This window comes from Eschrichtius robustus, chromosome 15 (assembly GCF_028021215.1).
Source record: "Eschrichtius robustus isolate mEscRob2 chromosome 15, mEscRob2.pri, whole genome shotgun sequence".
Lineage (NCBI taxonomy): Eukaryota > Metazoa > Chordata > Mammalia > Artiodactyla > Eschrichtiidae > Eschrichtius > Eschrichtius robustus.
Window position 1 is genome coordinate 91,338,322 of NC_090838.1, and position 21,777 is coordinate 91,360,098.

General features: G+C 43.0%; 1 protein-coding gene across 1 annotated transcript in view; it reads left to right on the forward strand.

Moving 5' to 3' along the window:
- Nucleotides 1-21,777, forward strand: part of SLC9A2 (solute carrier family 9 member A2) — an 85,918-nt gene that overhangs the window by 56,812 nt on the left and 7,329 nt on the right. Inside the window, exons 4-8 of the mRNA XM_068564531.1 lie at nt 2,055-2,272; nt 2,720-2,922; nt 11,803-11,892; nt 12,597-12,667; nt 19,355-19,516. Of these exons, the coding sequence (XP_068420632.1) occupies nt 2,055-2,272; nt 2,720-2,922; nt 11,803-11,892; nt 12,597-12,667; nt 19,355-19,516 (744 nt within the window). The remainder of the gene's footprint in view (nt 1-2,054; nt 2,273-2,719; nt 2,923-11,802; nt 11,893-12,596; nt 12,668-19,354; nt 19,517-21,777) is intronic.

Sequence of the window (21,777 nt, forward strand, 5' to 3'; positions counted from 1 at the left end):
TAGGGTCATTGCAGCTCTAGAGCTCTGAGAAGGTGGGAAACTTCACAGATCATGACCAGCGGTTAGCTCATGGCACAGTTATCGCTCAGTGGAAGGTGGGCGGCTCACTCAGATTCTGTCCTGTTTCATTCTACAGCACCCTTGGATAATGATGCCTTTTTGGTAATTTCTAGTAACTGTGTCTCCTTAGATGGAGGCTGGTATGAGCTATCACCCAGCTCATACTAAATTTCCCCCTGTGGGTGGCCTTTGAGTTGGCCGGGGGTACATTCCAGCCAAGAAGACAGCACAGAGCAGGGCCCCTTTGGGAAATTACAGACCATTGAGCATGTGCTGGGTGCTCAGTGGAGAGAGGGTTGGGGGTCAGGGGACCTGGAATTGTCACTGAGGGGAGAGTGTGCAGAGCTTCGGGCGTCCAACCTAGGAGTCTGGGCTGCATCCTGAGCCCTTCCTTCCCCAGACTGTGCAGAGGTGTGGTATTATAATAGATGTGGTACATATAGACAATGGAATATTACTCAGCCATCAAAAAGAATGAAATAATGCCATTTGCAGCAATGTGAATGGACGTAGAGATTATCATACTGAGTGAAGTCAGACAGAAAAGGACAACTATCGTACGATATTGCTTATATGCAGAATCTGAAAAAAAATGATAAGTGAATTTATTTACAAAACAGAAACAGACTCAGACTTAGAGAAGGAACTTACGGTTACCGGGGGGAAGGGTGGGGGAAGGGATAGTTAGGGAGTTTGGGATTGACATGTACATTCTACTATATTTACTTATTTTTTATAAATTTATTTATTTATTTTTGGCTGCCTTGGGTCTTCGTTGCTGCTCACGGCCTTTTCTCTAGTTGTGGCGAGCGGGGGCTACTCTTCATTGCAGTGCGCGGGCTTCTCATTGCGGTGGCTTCTCCTGTTGCGGAGCATGGGCTCTAGGTGCACAGGCTTCAGTAGTTGTGGCACGCGGGCTCAGTAGTTGGCGGCTTGCGGGCTCTAGAGCGCAGGCTCAGTAGTTTTGGTGCACAGGCTTAGCTGCTCCGTGGTATGTGGGATCTTCCCGGACCAAGGCTCGAACCCGTGTCCCCTGCATTGGCAGGCGGATTCTTAACCACTGCACCACCAGGGAAGCTCACACACTACTATATTTAAAATCGATAACCAACAAGGACCTACTGTATAGCACAGGGAACTCTGCTCGATATTCTGTAACAACCTATATGGGAAGAGAATTTGAAAAAGAATAGATACATATATATATGTATAACTGAATCACTTCTCTGTACACCTGAAACTAACACAACGTTGTTAATCAACTATGTTCCAATATAAAATAAAAAGTTAAAAAAAAATAGATGTCAAGGGAAAGGGACATGAAGACCTCTGTGGTCCCAGAGTTTTGGAAGTGCTGGGAAAACAAGCAAAACCGTTTCTTTCCACTAGGAATTTTCAGAGCCTATGAATACGTTTTGAATTTCCCAGAAGTGGATATCGTAGATAAGTAGAAATGAGACCCGGAACTAAGGCGTCGGGGTAAGAAAGCGTGGGTGGGTCCAAGAGATTCAGGATGAGGGTTAGAAAACAATTGGTGACCAGTAAGATGGTGAGGGGGACAGCAAGGAGATGCAGAGAGAATTCCAATGTGACCCTAGTTTCAAGCTTAGGATTTTAAGCGATAGCTTAGCATTTGGGGCCCTAGAGGAATAGAGAAGATGGAACTGGCTTTATAGGAAGATGATGGGTTTTGAGTTTATTATGGACTTGTTTGTCTATATTTGTGATACTGGCAGTATAGGTGATGGTGCCTAAGTCCACATCCCCAGGCTGGAAAGCTGTGTAGAGCCGGGCAGTTGGAGCCCTGGGTATCGATGAAGACCTCCAGAGACAGTAGGGTTTCCAAGGATGCAAATCACATTCACTTACAAAAATCAGTCAATGGTGCTGTAGGCGCGGGTGGAAGGGTCGAGCCACCATTTAGCTAAGTGCTGACTCATGTTCTGATTGGGACCCTCGTCCTGTTTCAATTGAGGCTGCCTCTCTTCTTGTAGAATCACAGCTTGCGCAATGACCATGAATAAGTACGTGGAAGAAAACGTGTCTCAGAAATCCTACACGACCATCAAGTATTTCATGAAGATGTTGAGCAGCGTCAGCGAGACCCTGATCTTCATCTTCATGGGCGTGTCCACCGTCGGGAAGAACCACGAGTGGAACTGGGCCTTCGTCTGCTTCACCCTGGCCTTCTGCCTGATCTGGAGGGCGCTGGGTAATGAGCACGTGTCTCCTGCGTGAGCGTTGGGTGTCGCACGTGGAGAGATGGGCCCTTCCTCCTGCCCCTTCCCTTTGTCGCTGCTGCCGCTGCTTCTCTTCTTCGTCTTGGGCTCTTGTCTTTCTTATCTCCTTCCTCCACCTCCTCACTCTCCACGGCCTCTCCCTTCTCCTCCTTCTCCTCCTCTCCCCTCATCCTGACATACTCTTTCCTCCCCGGAGTATCTTCACGCGTTTGCTTTAAGTGGAATTAACCTCTCTTGGCGTCTCTGATTCCAAGAGCCCAGTGATGTGAGCCAGGAGGAGGAATGCGGGCAGGATGGTAGGAAAGGGACCTGTTCTGAAATACTTTGCCCTGAAACAGAAGCCCAGAAAAATGCGTCTTCACGTTCCTGTGTCCTGGCCTCACACAGTCTGTTTCCTTTGGTTTTGTTTTTCTTCTCAGGTGTCTTTGTCCTGACTCAGGTCATTAACTGGTTCCGCACGATTCCCCTGACCTTCAAGGACCAGTTCATCATTGCCTACGGTGGGCTCCGCGGGGCCATCTGCTTCGCGCTGGTGTTTCTCCTTCCTGCTGCCGTGTTTCCCCGGAAAAAGCTGTTCATCACGGCGGCAATAGTGGTCATATTCTTCACTGTCTTCATCCTGGTGAGTAGAGCTCAGTCTCCCAGCAAAGTCTCTCCCTTTATCAGGAGGAACCAAGGTCACTCAGGTGATCATCGTGAACTCCTTTTACATGATGCCAAGGTATCTTGAGGCTTAGGTGGTTAGGACACGAGGGAAAATGGTGTTTCCTCATGTCACTGGATTGTGCAGGGGCCTGAGCGAGTCCAGTTTGGTCACTTGGCTGACACAGATGAATTACTATTTAAGGAAACTCAGCTGTGTGAGCTGAGCTCCCTCCTGGAAATTTATGAGCTGCACTTGCTAATCCTCGGCATTTGTCTTCCTCTCTGACCTAGTAAATGTGCTCGTTAAATGCTGGTTGTGCGATGACCTCCCAGCAGCTCTTTGACATGGGTTCACTGCTGAGCTGTGCGTCCCTTGAAACGATGGGAGGGGTGACTACACATTTAATATGGGGAGGTGGAGAGCTGTGGTAGGAGGGCGTGGGTCTGGGTCAAGATCCTGACTTTGCAAGTTAATCAGCCCCTTGAAGTTAATTATCCAGCCCTTAGGGGATTCTGTTCTGCAGATCGTCATTTAGAAATTATGTCTGGGGCTCCTCTGTGTGCCCGACAATGGCTCTGGGTGCTTAGGATCCAAGAGTGAACAAAACCCAGAAATATCCCCAACCCTGCAAAGCCTCCATTCCAGTGAAAGTAAACAGAGTAAGTGAGGGAATTAGAGTCTGTTAGAGGGTGAGAGACGCTGGACAGTAGGAAGTTGTAGGGCTCAGGCCTGGTGAGGGTGGAGTATGGTTACAATTCTGGATGGAAGAGTCACGGAAGGCCACGGTGAAAAACATACTTGAGTAAAGGTTTGCAGGGGGGTAAAAGGACTAGCTGAGCCGAAGAACATTCCAGGCAAATGGGACTAAAGACAAAGGTCTGGAGGTGGTGTGTACGTGGCCCACGTGGCAGCTGGAGGGCAGTGTGGTTCGGGAGAGAGGAGGTGAGGGAGAGTCCGGAGGAGTCCTAGGTCACGTGGGACTGGCGGGGGCCAGCGGGGGCCGTCGGGCCAGTGTCAGGACGTTGGCTCCTCTCCAGGTGAAACGGAAGCATCCAAGTTTGGGGCAGAAGCGTGATGCGTCTTACTTAGTAAAAGGAGCCCCTGGCCGCTGTGAGAAGAGGCTGTTAAGAGGAAAGGGTACGAGTGGGAAAGGCAGTGTGGGACCCAGAGCAGTGATCACGCAAGATGGCGAGAAGGGGCAGAGGCTGGTGAATGATGGAGGCTGGGGGTGAGCCCGGGACCCCGACTCCAGAGGCAAGCTCAGAACTGCGGGGCGCTCTGCTGAAACCCCCGAGAGAGAAGACAGTATTACCCGGTTACGGTTAGGGATAGTTCCAGTTAGAGGGACACATACTAGTTTGGTTCAAGCATCCCAGGTTGGTTTGAGTTTCTCAACGCAGGGAGACGGCGCCCCAGGGGTAGAGAGGAGAAGCAGATTCCCTGCCTTCATCTTTTCACTGTGTGTTTGCAGGAACCTTGGAACAAGCATCCGATTAGCTAGTCTCACACGTCTGAGGCAGCGTTGTGAAGGGAATCCATTTTGTTTAACTTTTCATTTTATATTGGAGTAGAGTTGATTAACAATGTTGTGTTAGTTTCAGGTGTGCGGTAAAGTGATTCAGTTCTGCATATACATGTCTCTATTCTTTATTTTTTTCAACCCAGTTTTTTTTATTGTGGTAAAATACACATAACATAAAACTTAACCATTGTAACAGTTTTAAAGGGTACAATTCATTGACATTAAATACATTTACAATGTTGAGCAACCATCATGACCATCTAGCTCCAGAACTTTTTCGTAACCCCAAATGGAAATCCCATGCCCATTAGGCAGTCACTCTCCTCCCTTCCCTTCGCCCAACCCCTGGCAACCACTAATGTGCTTGCTCATTTGCCTGTTCTTCTTCTTTTTTATTTTTTTGACATTTTAGAAACTTCATTAAGGAAAATTTTCAAACATACATTAAGTGTAAAGAGGATAGTGTAACAAGTGCCCCGCGTTAATGACACAAATTGTTTTTCAAACTCTGCTCAATATTATGTAAAAACCCAAATGGGAAAGAATTTGAAAAAGGAAGTGAATTCATTTTGCCTTGAGTGCTTTAATGTCTCAGGAGCAGCCTAGGGCAGAGTGCTTGAGGGGGACAAGTCAGGCCTGGGAGTCACTCTCTGCCTCTTCCCAAGCCAGCTGCCCTGTCCTTACGCCCCACAGAAAGCCCTGCCCAGCCTGAGTCAATGCTCTGGACTCTTCTCCAGGCTCTCAGAAATCAAGGTGTCACATCTGAGTATCAAATACAAAAATAGAAGCATGTCAGTCTAGAGCAACTAAGAACCGGGTCATTTGGAGATGAATCTATCAGCCGTTATGTCTACACAAATATCCATAGTGTAAAACCAGCCCCGTGCCCCCAACCCCATGGGTCTATGCCTTGTAAAGTGAGATAAAAAAAAGACTGAATAAAAAGATGTAATTCCAGAGAGGACACGCAAAATGCAAGCTCAGGCTGTTTAGTTATTAGATTCGACAGACCTAACATTGCACTTCTGCATTCAGAACAAACATCACATAGGAAAAAGAAAAATATTACAATAAATGTATACTGTTGTTCATTGAATGTATGCGTACAGGTGGTTAATATAAGGTGTCATTTTTACACTCTTCGTATCTTGGCGTTTTGGAATCGTAACTCAGGCGTAAGGTCTAAGCGAAGTTTTGATTCCCCATATTAGAAGACTACACACCCACTTTGGATGAACACTGTGTACATCTACAGTTAACATTGATTAAGAAAGTTTTTTTTTTTTTTAATAAATTGCTCTTTTCACTCTTTTTTTTTTTTAACACCTAGTTTATTTATGTATTTCTTGATTTATTTATTTATTTTATGGCTGTGTTGGGTCTTCGTTTCTGTGCGAGGGCTTTCTCTAGTAGTGGCGAGCGGGGCCCACTCTTCATCGCGGTGCGCGGGCCTCACTATCGCGGCCTCTCTTGTTGCGGAGCACAGGCTCCAGACGCGCAGGCTCAGTAGTTGTGGCTCACGGGCTTAGTTGCTCCGCGGCATGTGGGATCTTCCCAGACCAGGGCTCGAACCCGTGTCCCCTGCATTAGCAGGCAGATTCTCAACCACTGCGCCACCAGGGAAGCCCCAAGAAAGTTTTTAATGCGACAAATTAAAAAGAGTAGTGGCAACAAACAAAATAGTTGTGTTGGCTCTGTTTGGTATGGTAAACGTATCAAGTTAACCCTTCAGTGATGGAGATTTTTTGGGGGTCAATATTCGGCATCTGCAAGCATGCCCCGTGGACAGTCTTCTGTCCTGATTAGGTTTAAGGATGACCCTGCGACACGCACTGTGACGCCCATGGGAAGAGGAATTGTGTGGTCCCACACCTCCTGTTCCCTTCCCTTCGCTGTTGTCTGCCCTATCCCCCCTTTGTGTGCAAAGACTGGAGACTAACGGCTGTCACTTGGGTCCTTGACCTGACCTCCCATTTCCTATCCCCCACTGGTCTTTAGGAGACGATGAACACACACATGCACAAACACACAAATACACACACGCTGCCTTCAGAAAGGTTCTTTTTTCCAGAATACATCCATTATTAGGGGACTCAGGGAAAGGAGCCTGGGAGGAGAGACTTAGTGGGTTCCAAACATAGTAGAAATAACTAATTATCATCCATGCATACAATTTTGCCTTCTGATCAATAGCGATGCATTCTTCTCCAAATGACAACTTTTATGTTGATGGACCTATCATTAAACATTAAAATGCCTTTCTCTCTTATTTTAATATTTCTTGTAGGAAATATTTTAATACTTCCATCCTGATACTCTTGAGTTAGCACCATCTTCTAAAGCAGAATTTCCTGTGACGCGTGGCTTATTATTTGATACTAAGATTTATAATGAGAATTTTAACGTTCCTTGAATCACGTTGATAATTAGAGAAAGTAGCCTCTTGATGAAGCCATTAACATCTTCCCGGAAAACAGTCTTGCTTGGAGAATAGTGAGTGAGTAAACGATTCTGATTCCTTGGACGTGTATGTTCATTGTCATATAAATAAGATTGGTAATGATATAGAAAATATAAGCTATCTCTCTTGTTTTAAAATGATATTCAAGATTGAGGCAGGGTAGAATCCAGCAGTAGAAAGCACAGACATTGGAGTAGGCTGTTCTGGGTTAGTGTTCTGACCCAGCTCTTAATAGGATCTATGAGCCTCAGTTTGCTTTGCTGTAAGATCTGAACCATGGTACCTCCCTCCCAGGCAGTAGAGAGGAAATATGTATGTAAACGCAATACCTGATGCAAGGTTTTAACCTGATGATTTGCTCTGTTTGCATTATAACATTAAGTAAAATAATAGCAGAAAGAAAAACTTAATTCCTTTCAATGTATTTCAGAGCCCAATTATTATTATTCAGTTAGTCCCTATAATTATAGGGCAGAGCCTCACAATTCTGGAAATTCATTGAGTAGTTAAGGAGAAGTCCATCAGGGAGCCAGGTTGACTGGAATTCCAAGGGCGGAGCCTCTTTTTGCCTCCATCATAGATTAGTGCTGTAATCTGCTGTTAAGTCATTGTCCGAAACTGATGTGTCTGCATGGCACCCTACTTGCAAGGTGACAAGCTCTTCCTTGAATACTTTTATGGTTCTCATCCCATTTACCCCATTCTAAAATAAACACTGTGTGCACAACCAGATTTATGATCTCTGTGGTCAAGTTTGGAATGTGAAAAAGCCTTATATAGGATAGCATAGCAATGACAGTAATATTTTTTAATGAATGAAAACAGTTTCTTCAAACAGTTTCTTCTCTCTGGAAATTGCCTGTTAAATCAGCAAAGAAACAGAAAGGCGTTCCCCACCCCCCTGCCCTCTCCCCTCCCCTTTGTTTTTTGCAAAATTTAATTGCAAAAAAACAAAAATGAAAGAAATCATTTTCTTCCAAAAGAACAGACCCAAAGATGCTCCTTCTTTAATCGGGCAGCAGTGCCGTTTTCTTTCTCACTTTACTGGGAGCAGAAGGGTGAGGGTGGGCAGAAAGCAGAGATGGCGGAGGGAGAAAAGAAAGCTTACCTCGCTGTCATTCTTCCCGGGCTGCTGTGTAACGGTTCTCCCCTCTGCCAGGCCTGACTCTGGGGTGTTGTGTTTATTGCGCTAAAGCCAAATGAATGGGTGAAAATTTAACTTGTGCTTTGCAAATATGTTTTTCAGTGGTTTGGTGCAAAACTAAGGGGTTTCTTTATTTTTTAACCCACATGGATGGTAACAAGCTGTTTTTCTAAGCCTTGTCAGGCTGCTCCCTGGGTGACCAAAATGAGGAATTTTGCAATGTGGTAAAATAAGGTGCATTTTCAAAGGTATTCCTTTTTTTTTTTTTTTTTCCTGTGTCCCCCAACCAGAGACCCAGGCTCTTAGAATATAACATCCAGCTTGGGGAACTTAATATGACATTCGGATGCCATGTACTCTCCCTCCAAAATAGATGGATTGAGGAAGGAATGAACAAAGGGAGGGAGAGAAAGTAAGGCAGAACCTATCAAATAATTCCATTTGAGCACAGCATGACAACTGCAAATAATTCTAAGAGAGAATGGGGACTATTAAAAAGGAACTGTTTAAACAAATATTTCTTTTTGGGGTTTAATTTAATGTAATTAATTTATTTTTTTTATCAGGGTATAGTGGCTTTACAGTGTTGTGTTAGTTTCTGCTGTACGATGAAGTGAAACAGCTATGTGTATACATATATCCCCTCCCTCTTGGACCTCCCCCCTCATCCCACCCATCTAGGTCATCACAGAGCACCGAGCTGAGCTGAGCTCCTGGTGGGTACAGCAGGTTGCCACTAGCTAGCTATTTTACACATGGTAGTGTATATATGTCAATCCTAATATCCCAATTCATCCCGCCCCTCCTTCCCCCCCACCGTGTCCACACGTCCCTTCTCTATGTCTGTGTCTCTATTCCTGCCCCGCAAATAGGTTCATCTGTACAAATATGTATTTTTAAATGAGATGTGCCATTGCATCTCATCCATACTTTTATTAGTTATAAACTTAATTATGTTGTAGTTTTAGAAACTCGACTTGACCTGGGCTCTGGGCCACACTTGCTTCCTGTAGTAGATCAGTTTTGTTTTATTTGTTCTAGGTTATCTGTCTAGTGGAAGAAATCAGCCTAGTGACTGGGGCAGGCCCCGTGTCCCATCTTTACCTTTATGTCCTATATTTACAAATATAAGGCGCTCACTTATTATTAACTGAATGAATACCTGGTAGAGAAGAGCATGTGAAACAACACTTAGTATCCTCAGAACACATTGTGTCATTTTATAAATAGCACTGACTTTGTTGATTTTTTTTTTTTTTCCTGGAGCTATTATTAACCTAGAGGCTTCATGGAATCTGAAACTCAGTGAAATCACCCATCACTGTAAACCACATGTTGACACCTATTTTCATTTACATAAGTTAAAAATTACAGAATATGTGTTGATTGGAAAACGGCTGTTACCTCCTATGTTATTTCAGAGTGGCAGACTGACCTACAAGTTAGAACACAAGGTGCCTCATGCCAAACTTGCTCAAAATCATTCATGTTTTAGAAAGTGAAAGTGAAGCTGAAAAATGCCCAAAGCTGGACTGATGGAACAAAATTAATGACCTCCTTTACAAAATGTGTGTGTGTCACAGTTTATATTATCAGAAACATTCTTAAAGAAGACATGCAGAGAGGTGAGCGAGGAATCAGTCGTGTCAGGGAGCGTCTCTCAGCATATCCACCCCTCCCCGTACATCCAGTAATCCCTCCTGGTCGTGAATTCTTCATGCCGAGTGGTGGCAGCCGTCGACCAACCAGGCAAGAAACTTGGGGATCTTCCTGGACCCCGCATTGTCACCCCCTCCTCCCTTGGCCTATTTTAGTGCCCGTGTCACATAATTTTAAACATAATAGCGATAGTTTGTTTTGGGAGCTGTTAGTTCCCCATCGTTCTCCTTTCTCTAAATTTTTCTGGTTCCATTTACTCTTCCAGATTAATTTTGAACATTTTCTCAACTTCTAAATATTCACGTTTCTTAAAAATCCTTTGGAATATGTTATCGAAATTGTATTGGCACGTACATTGAGATAAAACTGCCATCATAATATTGTTAACTAATCCCATCTAGGAACTGTGTGTGTCTTTTTCAAACTCAAATCTTTTTAATATCCTTTCATTACATTTTACAGTTCTCTTTGTGAAGGCTTTTTTTGCATTTCATGATAGGATTATATACTGTATTATTTACTTCTGTAGAGAGTATAAAAGTATGTGTGTGTATATATATATTTAGTATCCATATAGTATAATATATAATATAGTATTAAATATATTCTCTCCCGTTCTCTCTCTCACTATACATGTATGTTTCATTGCTATTTTGTAGGTGTTTATTCTGGTTTTTTTTTTTTAATTAGTATATGGGATGGATTTGTGTATGTTCTTTTTATGTTTAGTCACTTTACTAAATTTTCTTGTTATTTTTAAAATTTATTTATTTATTTATTTTTGGCTGTGTTGGGTCTTCGTTTCTGCGCGCAGGCTTTCTCCAGTTGCGGCGAGCGGGGGCCGCTCTTCATCGCGGTGCGCGGGCCTCTCACCGTCGCGGCCTCTCTTGTTGCGGAGCACAGGCTCCAGACGCGCAGGCTCAGTAGTTGTGGCTCACGGGCCCAGTTGCTCCGCGGCATGTGGGATCCTCCCAGACCAGGGCTCGAACCCGTGTCCCCTGCATCGGCAGGCAGACTCTCAACCACTGCGCCACCAGGGAAGCCCTCTTGTTATTTTTAAATGAAAAAAGATTGTTGTAGATTTTTTAGGACAAAAACTAGGTCATCCTTGAGCAACAAAAACCTTGTCACTCTATTTTCAGTATCTATGCTTTCCCCTCTGTCTCTTCCTATTTCATTGACCAGGTCAAGCATTGTGGCACAGCAGGTTGGGAGTGTCCTTGTGTTGTTCCTACTTCTAATGGAAATGCTTTTAATGTTTCATTATTAAGTCAGATGTTCACTAGAGATTTCTGGCAGATATTTTTTATTATATTAAGGATTTTTTTCTCTTCCTGGTTTACTAAATAGCTTATGTTTCTCTCCGTTTCCCAAGTGCCCTGTGAACATGCCCAAACCCACACTGGGTCCTTTCTCACGGCTGGTCCTGTGCTCCTGTTAGGTCTCTGCTAGGTTCTGCTTCCAACATCTTGTAAGACTCTGATCCAGGGTTCCCTTTCTGCAGAGCCTTCCTTGACCCATTCCCTGTGTATCTCTCTCCTTCCTCCTGTGCCTACTTTGTAACTGGTTTTGTGCATATCCTTCTCCTCATGAGACTACGAAGTCCTTGAGCTGAGGTCCTTAACTAGCCATCCCTGTGTCCCAAATGCCCGAGCCGCCGACATGTACGCCATAAAAGCTCAATTAAAATTGTTTAATAGATTAATGAATGAATCATTGAGATGTTTTCTATGAATAATACAAGTAGGTGATTCCTCTGAACTGGATAATACTTTATTATTTTTTAGAATTACTTTCTTTTTCTATTTCTTAGAATTACATAGAATTATGTTTTAAATTCCTTGCATTCTGTCCACTGTTTTGCTTCTAGTAGCAGGTTTGGGGACATGGCCCTCTGAAAATAGGCCAGCTGTTAGACAGGAAGAAGAAAAGTAACAAAATGTTACATATGCTGTGTTAAATCTTGGGGGCAGGGTATCTTCTGTCAGTTATCAAAGTTCAGGAGAATAAAAGTTATTCTTGAATTTGACAAGAAGTTTCCCCTCCCCCCCCCCTTGTTCTTCTGTGCAGGGAATAACTATCCGACCGCTGGTGGAGTTCCTTGATGTTAAGAGGTCCAATAAGAAACAGCAAGCTGTCAGTGAGGAAATCCATTGCCGGGTAGGTGTGAATGTATCCATAGTGTAACAATTTAAATGGTCAGAGGGAAAATTATTGGAATAAGTCAGACTGCTTGACACCATGGCGCTCATTTCCTGAAGAGGTAACTGGCAGAGGGTGAGGGGGGTAGGGTAGGGGGTGGACCCAGAAGGGCGTGAATTGGGGGTAGAATGAACACAGCCCCACGGAGGCTACACTTCTTCAGGAGTACAGGAGTATCACTTCCTTCAACCTGAAATGTTTCTACTGGAAAATTATTACCATATTTCATATTTTCCAAAATTATGAACAGGCTGTTTTATTGTTTTTTAACTTTCTATTTTATATTGTAGTATATCCGATTAACAACGTTGTGATAGTTTCAGGCGCACAGCAAGGCGACTCAGCCATACATATACATGATGAGAAAAATAATCTACGAATTGCCTAAGATTGATATGACAAGCATCAATTTGTTTGAAGATGAATTGTTGTTTTATTTTTTATTCAAATAAACAAAAAGCAAAAACTGTCAGGGTCTTTGAAGTTTAAGCTTGATATTAAGAGAAATTTCTATAATTAGAATTTCTACAGATGAAATGTTTACAAATATAAGTAGAAATAAGAATTAGAGTTTCTGTAAATAGAAATTCCTAATTTTTATAAATAGAAATGGAAATGACTGATTTGAGGTAAAATTAATCAGCCTGCTTTTTCTGTTTTAGTTTTTTGATCACGTGAAGACCGGGATTGAAGATGTTTGTGGACACTGGGGTCACAACTTTTGGAGAGACAAGTAAGAAGGCCTTTTGCCATTATGTTATGACGTGGCTCTGAATCTGTCTGGAAGCAGGACATTTTTTTTTTTTTGAACAGGAAAATCAATTCAACAAATATTTATTGAACATTTACTCTGTGCAAGGCATGGTCTGTATATTAAAAAGAAAAATGGTATGGCCTTGAGGTGGTGGAAAAAATAAAAACATCGTTCAACCAATTTGTAAACGCCTGGGACAGTACAGGGAGCAAGGAAGGCTCCATAGGAAGCAGGGCATATTGACTTGTATTATTTTTCAGAGTTTCAAATCTTTCCTGTTGTGCCATAGTATGTCCTTTAAGGTAAAGTTCAGCTGTAATAGAGACCTGGAACAATAGTAGGTTTAACAAGATAGAAGTATATTTCTCTCTTATGTAAATATCACGTAGGCAATGTACCTTTAATAGATGAGCTACACTCCACAGATTCCTCAGGGTTCCGGAACCCTTCCATCTAGTTGATTCCACCAAGAACCTCCATTTTCAAGGTTGCCTCTTAGACCAAAATGGCTGCTGCAGCATTAGCCATCGTGTACACATTCCAGGAACAAAGTCAATGAAGAGACAGAGGATATGTACTAGCTTCCTCCTAACCCAAGTTATCAGAAATTCCACACAATTCTTCCAGTTGAATCGCATGGCCTGGCCTTGTATGACCCAGACTAATTATATGGGCGGCCGAGGAATGCAGTCTGTTTGGTTAAAAACTGGGGGCTCCATTACTATTTGTTCTCCCATACATGTTGAGGGGCTTTGTCAAATGCAGAACTCCAGAGCACCTGAGGAGATACATAGACTTGCCAAAATAACAAATATTTTTAAAGCTACACTTCTCTGGAAGATTATGTGCAGTTACTTAGATGTGTATCTCTCTCTCTCTCTATTTACATATATGTATATATGTATGATAATTAAGATTCAGTGCCTCTCTTCAAGGATCTCATAGTTGAAATACAAGAGCTAGACTGGCCAGGCAGAATTAGGTGCACACTTTAATATATTCTGAAAAACAGACTTACGGGATCAAGAAGTAAGGTTGATTCCGACAGCAGGGTTAGGGCCAGTGGGGTGCAGGAGGAGCCAGCTCGCATGGGCTGGTGGGAGCTGACTGTGTGTATCTCCTCCCTGATCTAAGTTCAATGCCATCTACATTGGTGACTTGAATCAGCCATGGTGAGAGTGTGCCAGGGGACCGACAGATGCTACAAATCAGGGCCTCTTTTTTTCTCAGAAAGTAATTTGTTAACATTCACCGACACATCACTGGCTGGGAAAGCCTTTTGAAGGCGTGCATTTCAGCTGGTCCCTGAAGAGACGTGGACAGGCTCCAAACTGTACTTGGTAGATCCTTATCACCCTCTTGTTTTTTCTTTTCTAACTTGCTAACAGATTTTCCCCACTGCTGATTTACCTGAAGTTGACCAACCTACCAATTTATGTAATTGAACATAAGTGCATTTTTGAGTGCTTACTGTTTGCTCACATGTTCTGATATGATACTGGAGTACATGAAAAGTACAAGCCATAGACTTGGGTCTTTAAAATTTTGCAATATAATAAAGGCAACAAAACAGTCACACAGCAAACAGGTGTGTGTATGTGTGTGTGTGTGTGTGGTGTGTGTGTGAGACATTGGTAAGTAATGAGTTGCAGAGACCATAAGTGCTGGCACAACCTTTACAAGCCTGACCACATTGTTTACTAATGTAGAAAGGCCCCTTGGATCCAGCCTGACTTCATAACTAAAGGAAAAATATTTTGTTTGTATGGACAGAGTACCCAGTTAGCCAGATGGGGGCACATAGTAATAAAATAAAGCAAACTAAAATCTCCATTGTGAAAGTGTGAAACAAAAGGCCATTTATCTTGGGCAGTATGCACTTTTTGGGAGGCAGGAGGTGGAGCAGAGATCCCTAGCTGTCTGCCTCGTAACTTTCAATGTTACCCTGTTTTACGTCCCTGGGACCTTCCTTGTCTCTGCCAAGCCTGTGATACAGGCTTTTCTGCCTCTTGTTCTCCGTTGTTTTCACAGCCAAGCCTTTATCCATCTTCCGTCTCCCTTTCAACCCAACCACTTTTCTTTCTCTCGCATCCTGTCAATCCTTTCCTGAAGTGGTAAGTGAGCGTGGTAACCCAGAACAGTTTGTTCTTTTCTTGAGGGAAGATTGGACTAAGAATTTATCCCACTCCTTCTACCTCTACAGGGGGAAACCGAGACGTGGTGTAAGAATCAGGTCCCCAGGCCCTGGGGCAGTGGTAGGTGATGGAAGAGGTGAACGCTGTGATCGTGTGGTTTGGTCTGGGACTCAGGTGAAGGACTGAATGTCAGAGAAAGTCCGGCTCCATCGTGTGTTCCGGGCAGAGACACTTTATATGTAAGTCTGTTCCAGGCAGACACCTACAGGCACCAGGCTAATTGGACTATAAATATTGGGTTGGCCAAAAAGTTTGTGTTTTTCCATATGGAAATACCCGAACGAACCTTTTGGCCAACCCAATACTAAATGTCTGAAAGGTAATATTGTTACATGCCTAACATTTTTCTCTGCAGTGTACGTACTTTATTCAATAATTTTATGGACCCTTACATATTTCCATGCATGAAGTTTTCCAGGTAAATTTCAAATAATTTCCTGGATTGTCAATCACACTGTACGTTGCAAGTAGAGAAGAGAAGTTACTATGGAGGGATTTGGTGCTGGCACAGGCCATTTTTAAAATCGGTTCTCCTATCTCATTTCTGGTCTGTACATAACTGTTGATGTTACTAAAAATGGCATAAAAAACAAGTGATTGTTTTAGGTGTGTTGGGTATCTTTCCCTTTCCTCTGAAGTCCTTTCACTGTGGATTTTTAATGGTTCTGCCAGAGAATTCTTGAGTCATTTGATCCTTTGAGAACAAAATGAAAGGGTCATGCAGTAGGGAAGTTTCTCACATTTGGCAAAAGTTGTCTAATGATAATGAAAGAAGCCATCTATGTGTAGCTTGGCACATGAAAGGTATGGAAATGAAGCAAAGAAGGAAAGTGGGGCTTCCCTGGTGGCGCAGTGGTTGAGAATCTGCCTGCCAATGCAGGGGACACGGGTTCGAGCCCTGGTCTGGGAGGATCCCACATGCCGCGGAGCAACTGGGCCCGTGAGCCACAACTACTGAGCCTGCGCGTCTGGAGCCTGTGCTCCCCAACAAGAGAGGCCGCGACGGTGAGAGGCCTGTGCACCGCGATGAAGAGTGGCCCCCGCTCGCCGCAACTAGAGAAAGCCCTCGCACAGAAACGAAGACCCAACACAGCCAAAATAAATAAATAAATTAATTAATTTAAAAAAAAAAAAAAAGAAGAAGGAAAGTGTACTGGGCTTCCCTGGTGGTGCAGTGGTTAAGAATCTGCCTGCCAAGGCAGCGGACATGGATTCAAGCCCCGGTCTGGAAAGATCCCACCTGCCGCGGAGCAACTAAGCCCGTGCGCCACAACTACTGAGCCTGCGCTCTAGAGCCCGCAAGCCACAACTACTGAAGCCTGTGCACCTAGAGCCTGGGCTCCGCAACAAGAGAAGCCACCGCAATGAGAAGCCCACGCACTGCAATGAAGAGTAGCCCCCGCTCGCCGCAACTAGAGAAAAGCCTGTGCACGGCAACAACGACCCAAGGCAGCCAAAAATAAATAAATAAATAAAATAAATTAAAAAAAAAAAAAAGAAAGAAAGTGCACAATTCCTACACTACATAGATCAGATGTCATTGTCTTTAATGTTTATTCTTTTGTGGATCTCTAGTGAAAAGCTAAAACAATACTACTACTACTACTACTACTACTACTACTAAAAGTTTAAAAAGATGTTGTGTTGTTGGCAGGTGTCCTGGTTCAATGAGCTTCACATGAAATTCAAAATAAACTTAGAAAAAAGTAGACCCAGTGTTTCGTGCACTGGCCAGTCAATAGCAAAGCCCTTTCAGGATGAATCTGTAATTATTCCTAGCCCTCCAGTATTTGGAACAAAGGGCTAGCACCAAGAATGTGGGTTAACTTTGCTTCCTTTCATAGCACAGGTGTGCCTATTAACCTCTTTGGGCTTATGGGGATCACTGTGACACATTAATTTTTTTCTCAACAAATACTGCATGCTGATTCACTTGAATATTGGCATAACCGTTACATAACAAACCAACCCAATACTCAGCTGCTCAAAGGAACAGTCACTTGTTATTAAAGTGCTTGAATCAGGAGGCCGAGAGTCAGCTGATCTGGGCTGGGCTTGGCTGATCTGGCCTGGTCTTGCTCCTGCTTCAGAGGGTTGGCCAGTCATCAGCTGACCCCGGCTGGCCTTTTCTGGTGTAGGTGGGGTGACTTAACTCTGCTTCATGCGACATCCACCTTTGTCCTGGGGCTGAGTCACTCTACGTACACATCCTTCTCATGGCGATGTGGCAGCACAAGAAGTGAGCTTCAATGAACAAGCCCATTAATAGCCTCTGCTCTCATCATTGTGTCTGCTAATAGCCCATTGACCAAAGCAGGTGACATTATTGAGCTCAGTGGCAGGAAGCTGGACAGAGCAGGGAACCTCGGCCATGGTGGAAGGACATTGCCAAGTAACTTGATGTGTTACAGGGTGTGGATCCAGGGAGGAATTGGGACCAGATGATCCAGTCTGCCTACGTGCTTACGGTGCACCTGGCACCCTTCTAGGCACTGGTGAGACAGGAAAACAAACAAAACAAAAAACTGCCCATATGGATCACTTTAGTGCTAGGAGACAGAAAATAAAATATATAAGTACATTATATAGCCTGTTAGAAAGTGATGACTGCTATGGAGAAAAATATGTCTGGGAAGTAGAATAGGGAGTTCTGGGAATTCTAATGGGATGGATAGGAAAGGCTCTTTTGAGAAAACGACTTTCAAGGAACGGCTTAAAGAAGGTCTGTGAACGAGCCCTGCAAGTGTGCAGGGAAGAGTGTTGCTAGTAGAAGGAATAGTAAGTATAGGGGCCTGGAGGTGGTAGCAGAGCTGGCACATTTCCAGGACAGGAACGACCTCAGAGAGGCTGGACCTGAGTTAGAGCAGCACAGCACTGAGAGGGGCAGGTCCAAATGGTGCAGGGCCTCCAGGTCATTGTACTTTTACTGAAGTGAGGAGTTGTGTGGTTTGACTTACATTTTAACAGGATCACTCTGGCTTGTGTCGAGAGTAGACCATAGGAACACAGTGGTGGAAGCAGGGAGACCAATTGGGTCCCTGTTGCAGGAACCCATTGAGAGATGATAATGCTGGGACCAGGGTGATGGCAGGAGAAATGGTGAGAAATGGTTCGATTTTTGTGTGTATTTTAATGGTGGAACCAACAGAAATTGTTGATAGAATGGATGTGGAGTATTACTTTGCTAGAGCTGCTTATAACAAAGTACCACACGGTGGTGGTTTAAACAGAAATTTATTTTCTCATAGTTCTGTGGGCTAGACGTCCAAGAGCAAAGTGTCAGTAGATTTGGTTCCTTCTAAGGCTGTGAGGGAAGGGTCTGCTCCAGGTCTCCTTCCTTGGCTTGTAGTGTCCTTCTTTTTACTGCTTCTTCACATGGTCTTCCCTCTGTGCGTGTCTGTGTTCGAATTTCCTCTTATAATACACACACCAGTCATATTAGATTCGGGCCCACTAATGACCTCATTTTAACTTAATCTAAATACAGTCACATTCTGAGGTCCTGGGCACTAGGACTGTAACGTATGATTTTTTAACGGGACACAGTTCAGGCCATAACATGGAATATGGGAGAAGGAGGAGAATCAAAGATGACAGCAGGGTTTTTTACCTGGTGGAGTTGTCACTAACTGAGATGGGGAGGACTTGGGAGAAGATCCTTTTGAGCACGCCAGGTTTGAGATGCCTATGAGATGCCCAAGCGGAGATGTTGAGCAGGGAGCTGGACACTCATTTCTGGGGTTCGGGAGAGAGGTTGGAGCTGCAGACACAAATTTGGGAGTTTTGGGTATAGAGATGCTATTGAAATCCACGAGGCTGGACAAGACAGGAGAGTGAGTGGAGGTGGAGAAGGGGACCAGGCCTGAACCCACTCCCACATAAGAGGACAGAAAGAAGGAAAAGAAGCAACGCAAGAGGCTGAGAAGGTGGTAGGAGGGAACCCAGGGGAGTGTGGTGTCCTGGAAGACACTGTTTTAAGCAGGAGAGGTCAGGAAAGGTGAGGACTAGGAGTTGACCACTGGATTTATTTCGTGGGCGTCACTGATGACCTCATATGAGTAGCTTCAATGGGCAGTTAGAGGCAAAAGCCTGACCTGTGAATGTTCAAGAGAGAATCAGAGGAGAGCAATTGGAGAAAGGGAGTATTAACAACATTTTTGAATAATTTTGCTGAAGGGGGACGCAGAGACATAGGAAATGTAGAAATATCTGCATTTTAATCTATAATTAGTGAATATTAGATATATGTATGTTGTGGCTATATACAGAAATATACTAGTATGTGCTCTACATATACATATATATTCAGGTCTGCACATATAAAAATAAATATAATGATCAGACTAACTAAACACTGCTACTAATTTTCTTCCCTGGGAGTAGTGGAAATGATTTTATTGGTAAAACCAGCTTTTTCTTCTTAATCCGTGGCATGTTAATTAATCGAAGCTTTGATTTTCTTTATTTCTAGGTTTAAGAAATTTGATGACAAGTACCTGCGGAGGCTTTTGATTCGGGAGAACCAACCCAAGTCAAGCATTGTGTCTTTATATAAAAAGCTTGAAATAAAACATGCCATTGAGATGGCAGAGACGGGAATGATAAGTACTGTCCCTTCTTTTGCATCTCTGAAGTAAGTCCTGTTTTGCAAATGAAAGTTAGTATTACTAAGTATGTCTTTATAGTTTTGTGAAACCAGTAATAATAACAAATTTGACTTATTTCCTAACATGATTCCTTAAGACCTCACAGCAGAACAAGATCCTGGTTAAAACGTGAAAGCCTGGAAATGTGTCCATTATGTTATGTCCTGTCACGTCACATCACACCACGTTGTGTTATTGCAGAGTGGACTAGTCAGAAAGTACTTTGTCTTATTTAGGATGATTATGCCTTTATGATAATTGCTTTGGGCAATTCAATGTGTTCTGAAAGTAAAGCCTCTTTAGCACACATTTTGAAATGGAATATTTTAAGGTGTGTTATAATTTGCAATTATAAATATGCATGTAACTACAAAGCTATTTCCTCATGGATTATTTGCAGGGTCATAGTTTAAGTCTTGGAAAGAACATCAGTGATCATCTCGTGCAGTGGTTCTCAACCCAGGCTGTACATTAGAGATACTGTAGGAGCATTTAAGTAACACGTATGCCTGGCCACGCCCCCCCCCCTCCCCCCCCCCCCCCCCCCCGCCCAGACCAATAAAATCAGGATCTCTGGTGTTGAGGCCCAGGTATAGGTTTATTTATAAGTATATAATAAACTTATGGAAGTTTCTAATATGCATCCAGGATTGAGATGCATTGACCTAGTCTGTCTCCCTAATTTTAAAAATGAGGAAATGAAGACCCAGAATGTAAAGTGACTTAAAGTCTTACAGCAGACTCTTACAGCAAATCCATAGCAGAACAGTAAATACTGTTAGCAAATTAGCAAACGAGTTTATCATGTAAGCATCATTCCTCCTCTACACAAAAATAACAGATTACAGGTTCCGCTGATTTCTTCTTTCACTGATGAGCCTGAAGCTCATTTAAACTAAATGTCACCTAAATCAAATGCTATCTATGGGAGGGTTGAAACGAGAGAGGAAGCTACAAATCACACGCAACCATATAAACTGTGATTTTTACTAGGACTATAGTCCCCTATAAAAATTGTGGTAGTTTACACAATCCAGAATAAAAAGAAGGTAGTGGTCAGGATGGCTCAGAAATAAAGGCACTATACTGAATTGGAAATAGTGGTGCTTGAGCAGAATGACTGATTTATAGTCCCAGCTCTGCAAATAACTCACTGTGTGACCTTAAGCTGGTCCATCTGTTTCCCTGATGTTGAGTTTCTTCAAGTAGAAAATGGGGCTAGACTTGATCCTAAAGTTTACTCTAGCTTTACAATTTACGATCTTTCTTATGCACTGTTCCTTTTGTGCTTGCAGCAAGGAATAATTCAACTGTCCAGCTTCTCAAAAAGGAGCCATTGCCTTTGTGGTCATAGAAGAAGGAAATCTCACTTTTACCTCTGTTCACAGTTCATTTTGAAACCAGTGGTAGAAGCCAGTAAAGGCAAACGTTTAGGGTTAGGGAAAGTAGGTAACAAAATTAATGGATAGCTACATAGTTGGGTAAATGATTGCCATATTGGCCATTTCACCTCTCCTGAAATGTTTTCTTTAGAGGAAGGTAGAAGCAAAAAAGGGAGGCAATAGGGAATCATATTTCTAGCAATAATGAACTGAGGGCCAGACCAACTACCTTCTGAGAAAACTAGAGAAAAAAGGACAAAATATGTTTTGCCCAAAATATATTTTAAATATCTGCTTGAAAGCTGGAGAGTACCCTTACAGTGAGGAATTTCTTGGCCAAGAGTCAAAAAAGAGGGAAGTTCAAGAGGATACAACTGGTATTTGTTGCCGTTTTCTCTCTGGAATACAGAGAATGTATCTGAGACTCTAAAAAGCTAAAACAGAGGTTCTGACACACTAATTGGTCTTAGAGAATAAAATGGGAATTCAGAACCTACGAAGAAGGAGGAGCATTTGTATGTACTCAGCTATAGATTTTTCCTTCAAAACCCTACACCTTAACCCTCAAAGGAAAGAAGTCCAGCCTAGAAGTATCTCAATTCATGATTGTTTAAATCATCAGAGACTGAGATTGCCTCTATCTCAGCTGCTCAAGAGAAGTAAATTTAAATCTTCTCTGGAGGAAATAATATTGTAAAGAGCGTTAAACTATCTCCATGATTTTTTTTAATATATAATGTCTAGCACTCAATCCAAAATAACCAAGCATATGAGTAGACAAGGAAATGTGACTCAAAACATTGAGAAAAAGATCAACAAAACATAGAGTAATAATAGGCACAAAGGGGATTCAGATAATTGATTTA